The following is a 13,749-nucleotide window of genomic DNA, read 5'->3' as shown; positions in this document are numbered from 1 at the left end:
GCGGAGCCGTTACGTTAAGCCCCCGCTGATTGGTCCAAATTGACCAATCCACGGACTTCCTCACACACACTCAGTGCAGGCAGCTCTGCTGATCTCTCCTCCCTGGCTGCAGGCTGATAACAGACAGTTGGGATCGCGGCAAAATTCTCTCTGCAGACCCATTCTCTCTGCAGACCCGTTCTCTCTGCAGACCCATTCTCACAGCGTTTATCAACCTTTTTCTTACTCAATACAAGCCACACTTATTGTTTTTACTTCGGCTGTGAGTTTGTGTGTGCTCAGGGTGAGTTTCGCTGTGTATCGCTAAACAAGAAAACCACACCTCCACGGAGCTCAGCGCGATTCACAACGTCCCGACCAATCAGAGCACACTGTGCTCACAGGGAGGGTGGGGGCTGGAGCTACTGGAGCTACAACGAGCCGTTAAAGGCAGAGAGTGAAATTCAGTGAATACACGTAGTTTACAGAGATGCTGTTTGAGAAACAAATGTGAGTTTGGAAAATTGCACAATATAAATCTATTCTAGTAGACCTGAACAATGGAATTATGATCAGTGGAAATGGCCATGACATGGGACCTTTAAGATTCACCCCGTAATAGAAACATGTGATGGAGCATTACTAACCTGACTCAGAAACCATCTAGCAAAGCTCCATTGGAAGCCATTTGGAAAGGGCAGGCACTTTGTGATTGGATCAATCTGTCTATCACCTTCTATCATGGGCCACTTCTGATTGGTTAACAATGGCTGGTACATGTGGAGCACAGCACTTCTGATTGGTGTGGATGACTGGCACACAAGAAGAAAAAAGAATTGCAGGCTTTGCGATTTAATAATGGCATAATTTAAAATCGCGATTTCGATTTAAAATAAATTAATCGTTCAGCCATACTCATGACACACCGGGGACACATAGTGATGTAGAAAATACGTCACTATGTGAGTCTCCTGACACACCTGGGACTAGGGATGGGTACAGAGAACCGGTACTAAGTCAATACCGGTACCTGATTGGACGGTATCGGTATACCATTAAGCCGCTGGACAAACGGTGCTGCTATCGGTATGTGTTACGTCTACTTCCTTAGTTTAACTTTAAACCATTCTGGTTGGTTGGGAACCCTCATCCCTTGTGATGTATCCGGTTTGAGACCCCTCTGAATGGCCACTGTAAATGCCACTCGTCATCTCTCTCAACAGCGCTCTTATTATTGTTGTGAGACTCCCGCAGGCATGGCGGAAAGAGCGAAGTGATCGAAGGTCTGGGTGCACTTTAAAAAAATGTAGTGGCGATAGTGCAAGGTGCAATCTATGTACTCAATTAGTTTCTTGTAAAGGGGGTGACACAAGCAACTTAATGAAGCATTTGCAACCGAGACACTCATTGAATCTAAAACGGTGCTGGCGATACTGCTAGTGCTAATAGTGCTAGCGGGCTTCAGCCGCGCCGTGTGTAAATGTGACCTGAGCGAAGGCTCGCAGGCAGGTTAGCTGCTGCGCACGGGTAATATGTTTTGTTTACCTGGGTGCAGTCTTGCAGGCATATCGTCTTGTCTTTTTTTAGTTTATTAACACCAAATTATTGAAAAGTATCGATAAGAGTATCGAAAAATACCGATACCGATAAGCAGTACCGGTACCGGTATCAATAAAATCCTAACGATACCCATCCCTACCTGGGACACATGGTGATGTAGAGAAGACATCACTTTGACAGTCTCCTGACACACGGGGGACACATGGTGATGTAGAGAAGACATCACTTAGTGAGTCTCCTGACACACCGGGGACACATGGTGATGTAGAGAAGACATCACTTAGTGAGTCTCCTGACACACCGGGGACACATCTCCTGACACGCCAGGGACACACCGGGGACACATAGTGATGTAGAGAAGACATCAGAAAGTGACTTTTGGATCATGGGAGACCTTTAAATAATATAATTTTAAATTATACGTGCCCTCCATCATCTAATAGTGCTTTATCTCTGAATTTTCACACAGGGACCAGGTTTAGGGGGTTCAGATCACACAGGGACCAGGTTTAGGGGGTTCAGATCACACAGGGACCAGGTTTAGGGGGTTCAGATCACACAGGGACCAGGTTTAGGGGGTTCAGATCATACAGGGACCAGGTTTAGGGGGTTTGGATCACACATGGACCAGGTTTCGGGGGTTCAGATCGCACAGGGACCAGATTTAGAGGGTTCAGATCACACAGGGACCAGGTTTAGAGGGTTCAGATCACACAAAGACCAGATATAGGGGGGGGGGGGGGGGGGGGTTTCACCTGAATGCCTGGGCTCCGGGTCTCTGGGAGATCCTGGTGCTGAGGTCCAGCATCTCGACTTTGAGGATCTCAGGGACGTCTGGCTGATCTCTGACCGTGACCGAGGTTTTACAGAGCTGGAAGCTGAGGACCACCGCCACGTACTACACACAAACACACACAAACACACACACACACACACACACACACACACACACACACACACACACACACACACACACGTGTATAATAGATGTTTATTATACGATTTATTATTATATGGTTCGGACAGTGACAGTCATAACTAGAGAATGCAATTCCTGAAGAAATTGCTATGGGGAATGCTTTATGCTGAAAAGCTGACGATGAACTGCTGAAATGTAATGTGTGAGAAGAAAGTGAATCATTTTTGGATTGAAATGATACATGAACACTGGGGACTTGAATGTGTGATGAGAGAAGAAAAGAAAGTAAAAAGGCTTGGAAAAGTAGCAGAATATTTGAACTGCAAACTTTTGAACTAACTTGATGGTGAATGATCTGTCGTCATGCCAACGGCATTTGATGACACCCCATAATATGCTTAGATGTGTTGATGGCTGCGTCGTTACCAAACCTGTGAAGTTTTTTGGCGAGCCTTGTGTTACCATGGCAACGGCATTTGAAGAAATCTGAACACTGTCCCGTAGATGTCTTCACGGCTGGACTGTTAGCACACATGTGAAGTTTGAGCATTTTTGAACATTTTCATAGGAGTTATAGCGACATCGTGTTTTATGGCGAGGGATGCGTTTCCATAGAAACGGCATATGGTGAGATCTCAGATTTGGCGTAGAGCTGTTGAGGCATGGACCGGTGATATACAAGTGAAGATTGGGAGACGATTGGACCGTGTCCATTGGACTTACAGCAACATCGTGTTTCATGGCGAGTGGTCTGTCTCCATGGCAACGGCATTTGATGACACCCTATAATATGCTTAGATGCGTTGATGGCTGCATCGTTAACATGTGAAGTTCTGGGCTGTTGGGAGTATTTTCAGTATTTTCACTGAAGTTATGAGAAAACCGTGTTTCATGGCGAGCCTTTGTGTTGCCATGGCAACGGCATTTGAATAATTCTCAAAACTGTCCCGTAGATGCCTTCACGGCTGGACTGTTAGCACACATGTGAAGTTTGAGCACTTTTTGAACATTTTCATAGGAGACATATGATGACACCCCATAATGGACGTAGAGCTGTTGAGGGCAGGACCGTTACCCTCTATCTGGAGTCTGCTGCTCTGAGCATGTCAGGTGGAGTGATGACATCATCGTGTTCCATTACACAGGTGTTTATATTTGAGCTAACGAGCTCTGTAGAGATCAAAGGTTTCCACTGTTCTGAATGAGAGATAAACCTCTTACATGTGAACGTTTTGTGGAAGAACCGTAACAGATATCGGTGAAATTTCAAAACGTGAAGCATGTCAAGGAAGTTGAGTATCTGAAGTGTGCTTTTTGTGTACCTTCGGGTTAATAATGTGGCCTTTTTTGCAGTTTAACTAACGGCCCGTCCACACTACAGCTTCGACAGCTTCAAAAACGGTTTCCAACGCGTCTGCCCATTCACTTTGAATGGGGTGACGTCACGTTGCCTCGCTTTTCGCCGAACTGAATTGTGGGTAGCATAGCGGTCCGTCTGACAGTTCAAGCGCTAGCCAATCAAACCGCGTGCAAGCTGGGAGAGCCAGACCGCAGTTCATTTCCTCATATTCCAAACGAGAAATTATGGGTTTGGGAATTATGGCAGGTTTAAAAGAAAATATGAAGGCAAAATTCAAGATTTCCTCCATTCTAGCTGTGACATCACGCACTCTAGTTAATGTTAAAATCTGAAGAAAGCCTCTTTACCAAGGTCTGAACAATGTTTAATATCTCTAAAAGTAAGAATCAGATTTAAAAGTTGTTTTACACGAATAATGTCAGGAAGATGTGTAACATTTTAAAGTTGGAATGAGGTTTCTGAGTGACAGTATGAATGAACAGTTAGCAGTTGAAGTCGCATGAAGATTTGTTGAAGTCTGAAGAGTTTCTCCATTGACTACCATGTTAAAAAATTTGATGAATTATGGGATGTATTTCTGGAATTATGAAAGTTATGAATGAGAAAAGTAATAGCCATCGATTCCTGACCGAGCTGAACGTTTTGATGTTCGAACGGAGTTTCTGCGAAGTTCAATGCGGGAGGAGAACACCGGCAAAATAACGGGCAGAGTGATAATAAAGAATTTTGTGCGTAGAAGAACAGATAGTGGGAATGCAATGAAGCTGAGCGGACCCCCTGCAGTGAAGCTGAGCGGACCCCCTGCAGTGAAGCTGAGAGGACCCCCTGCAGTGAAGCTGAGAGGAACCCCTGCAGTGAAGCTGAGAGGACCCCCTGCAGTGAAGCTGAGCGGACCCCCTGCAGTGAAGCTGAGAGGACCCCCTGCAGTGAAGCTGAGAGGACCCCCTGCAGTGAAGCTGAGCGGACCCCCTGCAGTGAAGCTGAGCGGACCCCCTGCAGTGAAGCTGAGAGGAACCCCTGCAGTGAAGCTGAGAGGACCCCCTGCAGTGAAGCTGAGAGGACCCCCTGCAATGAAGCTGAGCGGACCCCCTGCAGTGAAGCTGAGAGGAACCCCTGCAGTGAAGCTGAGAGGAACCCCTGCAGTGAAGCTGAGCGGACCCCCTGCAGTGAAGCTGAGCGGACCCCCTGCAGTGAAGCTGAGAGGACCCCCTGCAGTGAAGCTGAGAGGAACCCCTGCAATGAAGCTGAGAGGACCCCCTGCAGTGAAACTGAGAGGACCCCCTGCAGTAAAGCTGAGCGGACCCCCTGCAATGAAGCTGAGCGGACCCCCTGCAGTGAAGCTGAGCGGACCCCCTGCAGTGAAGCTGAGAGGACCCCCTGCAGTGAAGCTGAGCGGACCCCCTGCAGTGAAGCTGAGAGGACCCCCTGCAGTGAAACTGAGAGGACCCCCTGCAGTGAAGCTGAGAGGACCCCCTGCAGTGAAGCTGAGAGGACCCCCTGCAGTGAAGCTGAGAGGACCCCCTGCAGTGAAACTGAGAGGACCCCCTGCAGTGAAGCTGAGAGGACCCCCTGCAGTAAAGCTGAGCGGACCCCCTGCAATGAAGCTGAGCGGACCCCCTGCAGTGAAGCTGAGAGGACCCCCTGCAGTGAAGCTGAGAGGACCCCCTGCAGTGAAGCTGAGAGGACCCCCTGCCTACAGTGAAGCAGCGGGGGCTCAGCGATGCTCTGAAGCCTGTGGAGGGCTCGATGGATTCAGTCAAGTTTCGGGAACTCTTAGGGGATGCTGTCTGTGAGGAGGCTGAAGCGTGGGACCGTCCAAAAGGTCAACTCAGATCCCTAAGCTGTCAGAAGCTGGCGTCACGAAGCAGGTCAGAACAGAAAGGCTTTACTATGTCCTGAAGACCCTGTTAGAAATTAAAATCAATGTTTTATGGCATCATTTAGTTTGAACATACCGTCAGTTTAAATGCTATTTTATTCTGGAAAAAACGGAAGTTCTCAATACCAAGCTTTTATTCTGAAAATCCTTCATGACGACATCCGGGACTACCGTCCAGTAGTATCATTACAGTGGCTATTGACGCCGTTAACACGTGTTACATATAAAGTTTTGAAAGAGATAAGAAGGAGAAAAGGCATGTGGAAGTAAGCGATGAATATAAAATGTCGGAATCCTCTGTTTAACGCAATATCGGACTCAGAAGACCGAGGGGGGGAGTCCCCTACGTCACCACAGCCCCCAGAGAGGAGGAGCGAACAGCAGCAAGCGGGAAAGACGAATGCTTGTGGGCTCTTCTGCTCGGCCGACCACAGAGAGGGAGCTCTTTACATCCCTCTCTCCGAACCATCTTCTTCCATTTCATTAAAGTACCCCTTTGAAACTTCTCAGAGACTCCATTGGTCTCCTTTTTAAAGCTTCTCTCCTGGACTCCAGAATAACGAACAAAGCTATCAACCCCCGTCATGAAGGGGTTGAATCATGTTGAGCCTGCAGGGGCCGGGGGGTTTAACTGGTTAAAGGTAGCATTGTCTGTTGAACTTGGATAAAGACCCTCTGTAACAGAGGTGATCTTTGGGGCCATAGATCTCGGCCTCCGTTACGAGTTGTTTAGTTTTGTTGGTGGCAAAATGTATGTAGTTTGTGCATCTGTCTGTGTTTTAGTTTGTCTGTCTTTGTTTGTTGGTTTTATGTTGAACAGTGTTCCCCTTTCCCCATGTCTGTTGCTGTTGATTGTGTGCACCAGGGCCCTTTCTCATTTCTCTAACTCCCCTCCTCGACTCCTATCCTCAAGACTTAGTCCCGCCCACAGGAGATGCGAGCGGAGGAGCCGAGGAGGGGAACCGAGGAGAGAGGAGGGGAACCGAGGAGAGAGGAGGGGAACCGAGGAGAGAGGAGGGGAAGCAGCAGGAGGTTAGAGAAATGAGAACTCCTCTCCACTGAGCGGTCATTTTAAAGAAACGTCCATTAATGATGACAGGAGGCACAGCAGCCCTCTGTCTGATGGACAGATGTGTTCATGACCACTTATATATTTACTTTGATTCATTCACAGTGACACACACACACACACACACACACACACACACACACACACACACACACACACACACACACACACACACACACACACACACACACACACACACACACACACACACACACACACACACACACACACACACACACACACACACACACACACACACACACACACACACACACACACACACACACACACACACACATATATATTTATATAGATATATACAATTTCAGAATCAAACAGAGCACTCTCATAATAACGTAACCCTATCAGAGACTGGATATATCCCCCCCTCTCTGGTCGCTACAATGAGGAATTGAAATTACGGGCCAAAAGTTTTATTTACAAGTATTAAAAGTAAGCAGAGGACACCAAACCAACTAGTCTGTCCGCCGCATCTACACACTGTACAACACACAGACATACACGCGCTGAAATTCATTTCCGGGTCACTACCGGAGGACCGAGGAGTCGAGGAGTCGAGGAGTCGAGGAGGAGGATTTGATGAAATGAGAAAGGGCCCTGGTGCCCTGTGTTGTCTCCTCCCCCCCACCTGTGTCTAATTGCTCCCCCCCCCACCTGTGTCAAATTGCTGATTAGTGGGTGTGTATTTAGGCTCTGTTTCCATGTCTGTTAGGAGGCTGGTCGTGTGGTGGCTGTGCGCACAGGAGCAGCAGATTGAGGCTGTGTCATATCATATCTGTATGATTTAATAAATGCCCACACCGGGTTGTGTTTTTGGACGTTCTGCCTCTGCCTCCTTGCTTGGTCGGGCCGCTCAATTGTCAGCTTCACACCCTCATATAAGTTTACTTGATCTACTAAAACAGTTCTTGTGAAATGTGTTTTTTGCAAACAGCTGAGATATGGTATATTCCCCAGTGAACCTGAATCATTTTGATTGCAACGGTAGCACGTTCAGAGGAAGTAACGACACGATGTGGGAACTCTAGAGAGCCGGAGAACATTACATCTCTATATTATACATCTTATAATAAAGGGATGAGATCTCCAGGTGTGTCTCAGCTGTGTATCGGACCCGGAGAAGGTGAACATTATATATGCTAAACTCACCTGTGAGGGCAGGTTCAGGCTGTGAGAGCTGCCGCTGTACCCAATGGCCGTGTACAGCTTCTGCTTCTCCTCCGCTGTCATCAGCTCGTCCAATCCTGAGCCTGAAACTAGAGGAAGGGGCGGGACCAACAATTTGTCATTCACAGAGTCCTCCTGAATAAAGACCAGGTTTATCTCTCAGGTCACTAAAGGGTTATATATCAGGTCACTAAAGGGTTATCTATCAGGTCACTAAAGGGTTATCTATCAGGTCACTAAAGGGTTATCTATCAGGTCACTAAAGGGTTATATATCAGGTCACTAAAGGGTTATCTATCAGGTCACTAAAGGGTTATCTCTCAGGTCACTAAAGGGTTATCTATCAGGTCACTAAAGGGTTATCTCTCAGGTCACTAAAGGGTTATCTATCAGGTCACTAAAGGGTTATCTATCAGGTCACTAAAGGGTTATCTATCAGGTCACTAAAGGGTTATCTCTCAGGTCACTAAAGGGTTATCTATCAGGTCACTAAAGGGTTATCTATCAGGTCACTAAAGGGTTATCTATCAGGTCACTAAAGGATTATCTCTCAGGTCACTAAAGGGTTATCTCTCAGGTCACTAAAGGGTTATCTATCAGGTCACTAAAGGGTTATCTCTCAGGTCACTAAAGGGTTATCTCTCAGGTCACTAAAGGGTTATCTCTCAGGTCACTAAAGGGTTATCTCTCAGGTCACTAAAGGGTTATCTATCAGGTCACTAAAGGGTTATCTCTCAGGTCACTAAAGGGTTATCTCTCAGGTCACTAAAGGGTTATCTATCAGGTCACTAAAGGGTTATCTATCAGGTCACTAAAGGGTTATCAGGTCACTAAAGGGTTATCTATCAGGTCACTAAAGGGTTATCTATCAGGTCACTAAAGGGATATCAGGTCACTAAAGGGTTATCTCTCAGGTCACTAAAGGGTTATCTCTCAGGTCACTAAAGGGTTATCTATCAGGTCACTAAAGGGTTATCTATCAGGTCACTAAAGGGTTATCAGGTCACTAAAGGGTTATCTATCAGGTCACTAAAGGGTTATCTATCAGGTCACTAAAGGGTTATCTCTCAGGTCACTAAAGGGTTATCTATCAGGTCACTAAAGGGTTATCTTTCAGGTCACTAAAGGGTTATCAGGTCACTAAAGGGTTATCTCTCAGGTCACTAAAGGGTTATCTATCAGGTCACTAAAGGGTTATCTTTCAGGTCACTAAAGGGTTATCAGGTCACTAAAGGGTTATCTCTCAGGTCACTAAAGGGTTATCTATCAGGTCACTAAAGGGTTATCTATCAGGTCACTAAAGGGTTATCTCTCAGGTCACTAAAGGGTTATCTATCAGGTCACTAAAGGGTTATCTTTCAGGTCACTAAAGGGTTATCAGGTCACTAAAGGGTTATCTCTCAGGTCACTAAAGGGTTATCTATCAGGTCACTAAAGGGTTATCTTTCAGGTCACTAAAGGGTTATCAGGTCACTAAAGGGTTATCTCTCAGGTCACTAAAGGGTTATCTATCAGGTCACTAAAGGGTTATCTTTCAGGTCACTAAAGGGTTATCAGGTCACTAAAGGGTTATCTCTCAGGTCACTAAAGGGTTATCTCTCAGGTCACTAAAGGGTTATCTTTCAGGTCACTAAAGGGTTATCAGGTCACTAAAGGGTTATCTCTCAGGTCACTAAAGGGTTATCTATCAGGTCACTAAAGGGTTATCAGGTCACTAAAGGGTTATCTCTCAGGTCACTAAAGGGTTATCAGGTCACTAAAGGGTTATCTATCAGGTCACTAAAGGGTTATCTATCAGGTCACTAAAGGGTTATCTTTCAGGTCACTAAAGGGTTATCAGGTCACTAAAGGGTTATCTCTCAGGTCACTAAAGGGTTATCAGGTCACTAAAGGGTTATCTATCAGGTCACTAAAGGGTTATCTATCAGGTCACTAAAGGGTTATCTCTCAGGTCACTAAAGGGTTATCTATCAGGTCACTAAAGGGTTATCTATCAGGTCACTAAAGGGTTATCTATCAGGACATTAAAGGGTTATCTCTCAGGTCACTAAAGGGTTATCTCTCAGGTCACTAAAGGGTTATCTATCAGGTCACTAAAGGGTTATCTATCAGGTCACTAAAGGGTTATCTATCAGGACACTAAAGGGTTATCTATCAGGTCACTAAAGGGTTATCTCTCAGGTCACTAAAGGGTTATCTATCAGGTCACTAAAGGGTTATCTCTCAGGTCACTAAAGGGTTATCAGGTCACTAAAGGGTTATCTATCAGGTCACTAAAGGGTTATCTCTCAGGTCACTAAAGGGTTATCTATCAGGTCACTAAAGGGTTATCTCTCAGGTCACTAAAGGGTTATCTCTCAGGTCACTAAAGGGTTATCAGGTCACTAAAGGGTTATCTCTCAGGTCACTAAAGGGTTATCTCTCAGGTCACTAAAGGGTTATCTCTCAGGTCACTAAAGGGTTATCTATCAGGTCACTAAAGGGTTATCAGGTCACTAAAGGGTTATCTCTCAGGTCACTAAAGGGTTATCTATCAGGTCACTAAGGGGTTATCTCTCAGGTCACTAAAGGGTTATCTCTCAGGTCACTAAAGGGTTATCTATCAGGTCACTAAAGGGTTATCTATCAGGTCACTAAAGGGTTATCTATCAGGTCACTAAAGGGTTATCTATCAGGTCACTAAAGGGTTATCTATCAGGTCACTAAAGGGTTATCTATCAGGTCACTAAAGGGTTATCAGGTCACTAAAGGGTTATCTATCAGGTCACTAAAGGGTTATCTATCAGGTCACTAAAGGGTTATCTATCAGGTCACTAAAGGGTTATCTATCAGGTCACTAAAGGGTTATCAGGTCACTAAAGGGTTATCTATCAGGTCACTAAAGGGTTATCTATCAGGTCACTAAAGGGTTATCTCTCAGGTCACTAAAGGGTTATCTATCAGGTCACTAAAGGGTTATCTATCAGGTCACTAAAGGGTTATCTATCAGGTCACTAAAGGGTTATCTCTCAGGTCACTAAAGGGTTATCTATCAGGTCACTAAAGGGTTATCTCTCAGGTCACTAAAGGGTTATCTATCAAGTCACTAAAGGGTTATCTATCAGGTCACTAAGGGGTTATCTCTCAGGTCACTAAAGGGTTATCTATCAGGTCACTAAAGGGTTATCTCTCAGGTCACTAAAGGTTTATCTATCAGGTCACTAAAGGGTTATCTCTCAGGTCACTAAAGGGTTATCTCTCAGGTCACTAAAGGGTTATCTATCAGGTCACTAAAGGGTTACCTATCAGGTCACTAAAGGGTTATCTCTCAGGTCACTAAGGGGTTATCTATCAGGTCACTAAAGGGTTATCTCTCAGGTCACTAAAGGGTTATCTCTCAGGTCACTAAAGGGTTATCAGGTCACTAAAGGGTTATCTCTCAGGTCACTAAAGGGTTATCTCTCAGGTCACTAAAGGGTTATCAGGTCACTAAAGGGTTATCTCTCAGGTCACTAAGGGGTTATCAGGTCACTAAAGGGTTATCTCTCAGGTCACTAAAGGGTTATCAGGTCACTAAAGGGTTATCTATCAGGTCACTAAAGGGTTATCAGGTCACTAAAGGGTTATCTCTCAGGTCACTAAAGGGTTATCTCTCAGGTCACTAAAGGGTTATCAGGTCACTAAAGGGTTATCTATCAGGTCACTAAAGGGTTACCTATCAGGTCACTAAAGGGTTATCTCTCAGGTCACTAAAGGGTTATCTCTCAGGTCACTAAAGGGTTATCTATCAGGTCACTAAAGGGTTACCTATCAGGTCACTAAAGGGTTATCTCTCAGGTCACTAAGGGGTTATCTCTCAGGTCACTAAAGGGTTACCTATCAGGTCACTAAAGGGTTATCTCTCAGGTCACTAAGGGGTTATCTCTCAGGTCACTAAAGGGTTATCTATCAGGTCACTAAGGGGTTATCTCTCAGGTCACTAAAGGGTTATCTCTCAGGTCACTAAAGGGTTATCTCTCAGGTCACTAAAGGGTTATCAGGTCACTAAGGGGTTATCAGGTCACTAAGGGGTTATCAGGTCACTAAGGGGTTATCTCTCAGGTCACTAAAGGGTTATCAGGTCACTAAGGGGTTATCTCTCAGGTCACTAAGGGGTTATCAGGTCACTAAGGGGTTATCTCTCAGGTCACTAAAGGGTTATCTCTCAGGTCACTAAGGGGTTATCAGGTCACTAAGGGGTTATCAGGTCACTAAGGGGTTATCTCTCAGGTCACTAAGGGGTTATCAGGTCACTAAGGGGTTATCAGGTCACTAAGGGGTTATCTCTCAGGTCACTAAGGGGTTATCAGGTCACTAAGGGTTATCAGGTCACTAAGGGGTTATCAGGTCACTAAGGGGTTATCTCTCAGGTCACTAAGGGGTTATCAGGTCACTAAGGGGTTATCAGGTCACTAAGGGTTATCAGGTCACTAAGGGGTTATCTCTCAGGTCACTAAGGGGTTATCAGGTCACTAAGGGGTTATCAGGTCACTAAAGGTCTCACCTTCCTCTCTCTCCTCCGGCTCTTCCTTCTTGTTCTTCTTCCCGAAGAAGCTGCTGAAGAAACCTCCACCCACCCCTTTCTTCTGCCCCCCCGCCGCCTTCTTCCCCCCCGCCTGGCCGGACCGGATCACCTGATCACACACACACACACACACACACACACACACACACACACACACACACACACACACACACACACACACACACACACACACACACACACACACACACACACACACACACACACACACACACACACACACACACACACACACACACACACACACACACACACACACACACACACACACACACACACACACACACACACACACACACACACACACACACACACACACACACACACACACACACACACACACAGTAGTGGTTAGGGTTAGGGTTTAGTAGTAGTATATATTTCACAGTTATTAAGGATGTATTATAGTTGTTAAATGGTCTAACTGACAGACAGGTGAGAGACAGGGGAGAGACAGGTAGGGCACAGGTGAGAGACAGGTGAGAGACAGGTGAGAGACAGGTAGGGCACAGGTGAGAGACAGGTGAGAGACAGGGAGAGACAGGGAGACCACTGCAGAATTATCAGTTTGACTATTTACAGGTTTGTGTGTTAGTGAAATGAACATCTCTTTATTTGATTCCATAAACTACTGACAACATTTCTCTGTGTTGGAATTCAAACGAAATTAGAGAGGAGTCAGGGAGCAGGGTTACCTCCATGTGGGCCTGCTGCCGGGTCAGCGTTATGTTGAAGACGTCCAGATCATTCTCCAGATCCTGGAGGGGGGGGCAGTCAGTTAGTACACACACACACACAGAGTTCTCTCACGTCTGGAGGTGCGTTCAGGGACCTGCGTGCGTTCAGGGACCTGCAGAGTTCTCTCATGTCTCAATGTATTGTGTGGTGGTGCGTTCAGGGACCTGCAGGGTTCTCTCATGTCTCAATGTATTGTGTGGCGGTGCGTTCAGGGACCTGCAGAGTATTTCTCAATGTACTGTGTATTGTGTGTCGGTGCTTTCAGGGACCCGCAGAGTTCTCTCATGTCTCAATGTACTGTGTATTGTGTGGCGGTGCGTTCAGGGACCTGCAGAGTTATCTCACGTCTCAATGTGTTGTGTATTATGTGGTGGTGCGTTCAGGGACCTGCAGAGTTATCTCACGTCTCAATGTGTTGTGTATTATGTGGTGGTGCGTTCAGGGACCTGTCTCAATGTGTTGTGTATTGTGTGGTGGTGTGTTCAGGGACCTGTCT

General features: G+C 46.1%; 1 protein-coding gene across 1 annotated transcript; it reads right to left on the bottom strand.

Annotated features, from left to right (window-relative positions):
• Positions 1-2,274: 2,274 nt before the first annotated feature.
• On the bottom strand, positions 2,275-13,273 carry LOC307026814 (intermembrane lipid transfer protein VPS13C-like; the record flags this gene model as incomplete). Its single annotated transcript, XM_079694948.1, has 4 exons — positions 2,275-2,437; positions 7,937-8,043; positions 12,477-12,588; positions 13,211-13,273. Coding segments are annotated over 4 exons (429 nt in total), but the record flags the coding sequence as incomplete, so codon positions are not given.
• Positions 13,274-13,749: the final 476 nt, after the last annotated feature.

This window comes from Notothenia rossii, assembly GCF_949606895.1.
Source record: "Notothenia rossii genome assembly, contig: scaffold_639, whole genome shotgun sequence".
NCBI classification, from domain to species: Eukaryota; Metazoa; Chordata; class Actinopteri; order Perciformes; family Nototheniidae; genus Notothenia; species Notothenia rossii.
The sequence above is the reverse complement of the archived record's forward strand: the minus strand, read 5'-3'. Positions and strand labels throughout refer to the sequence as shown.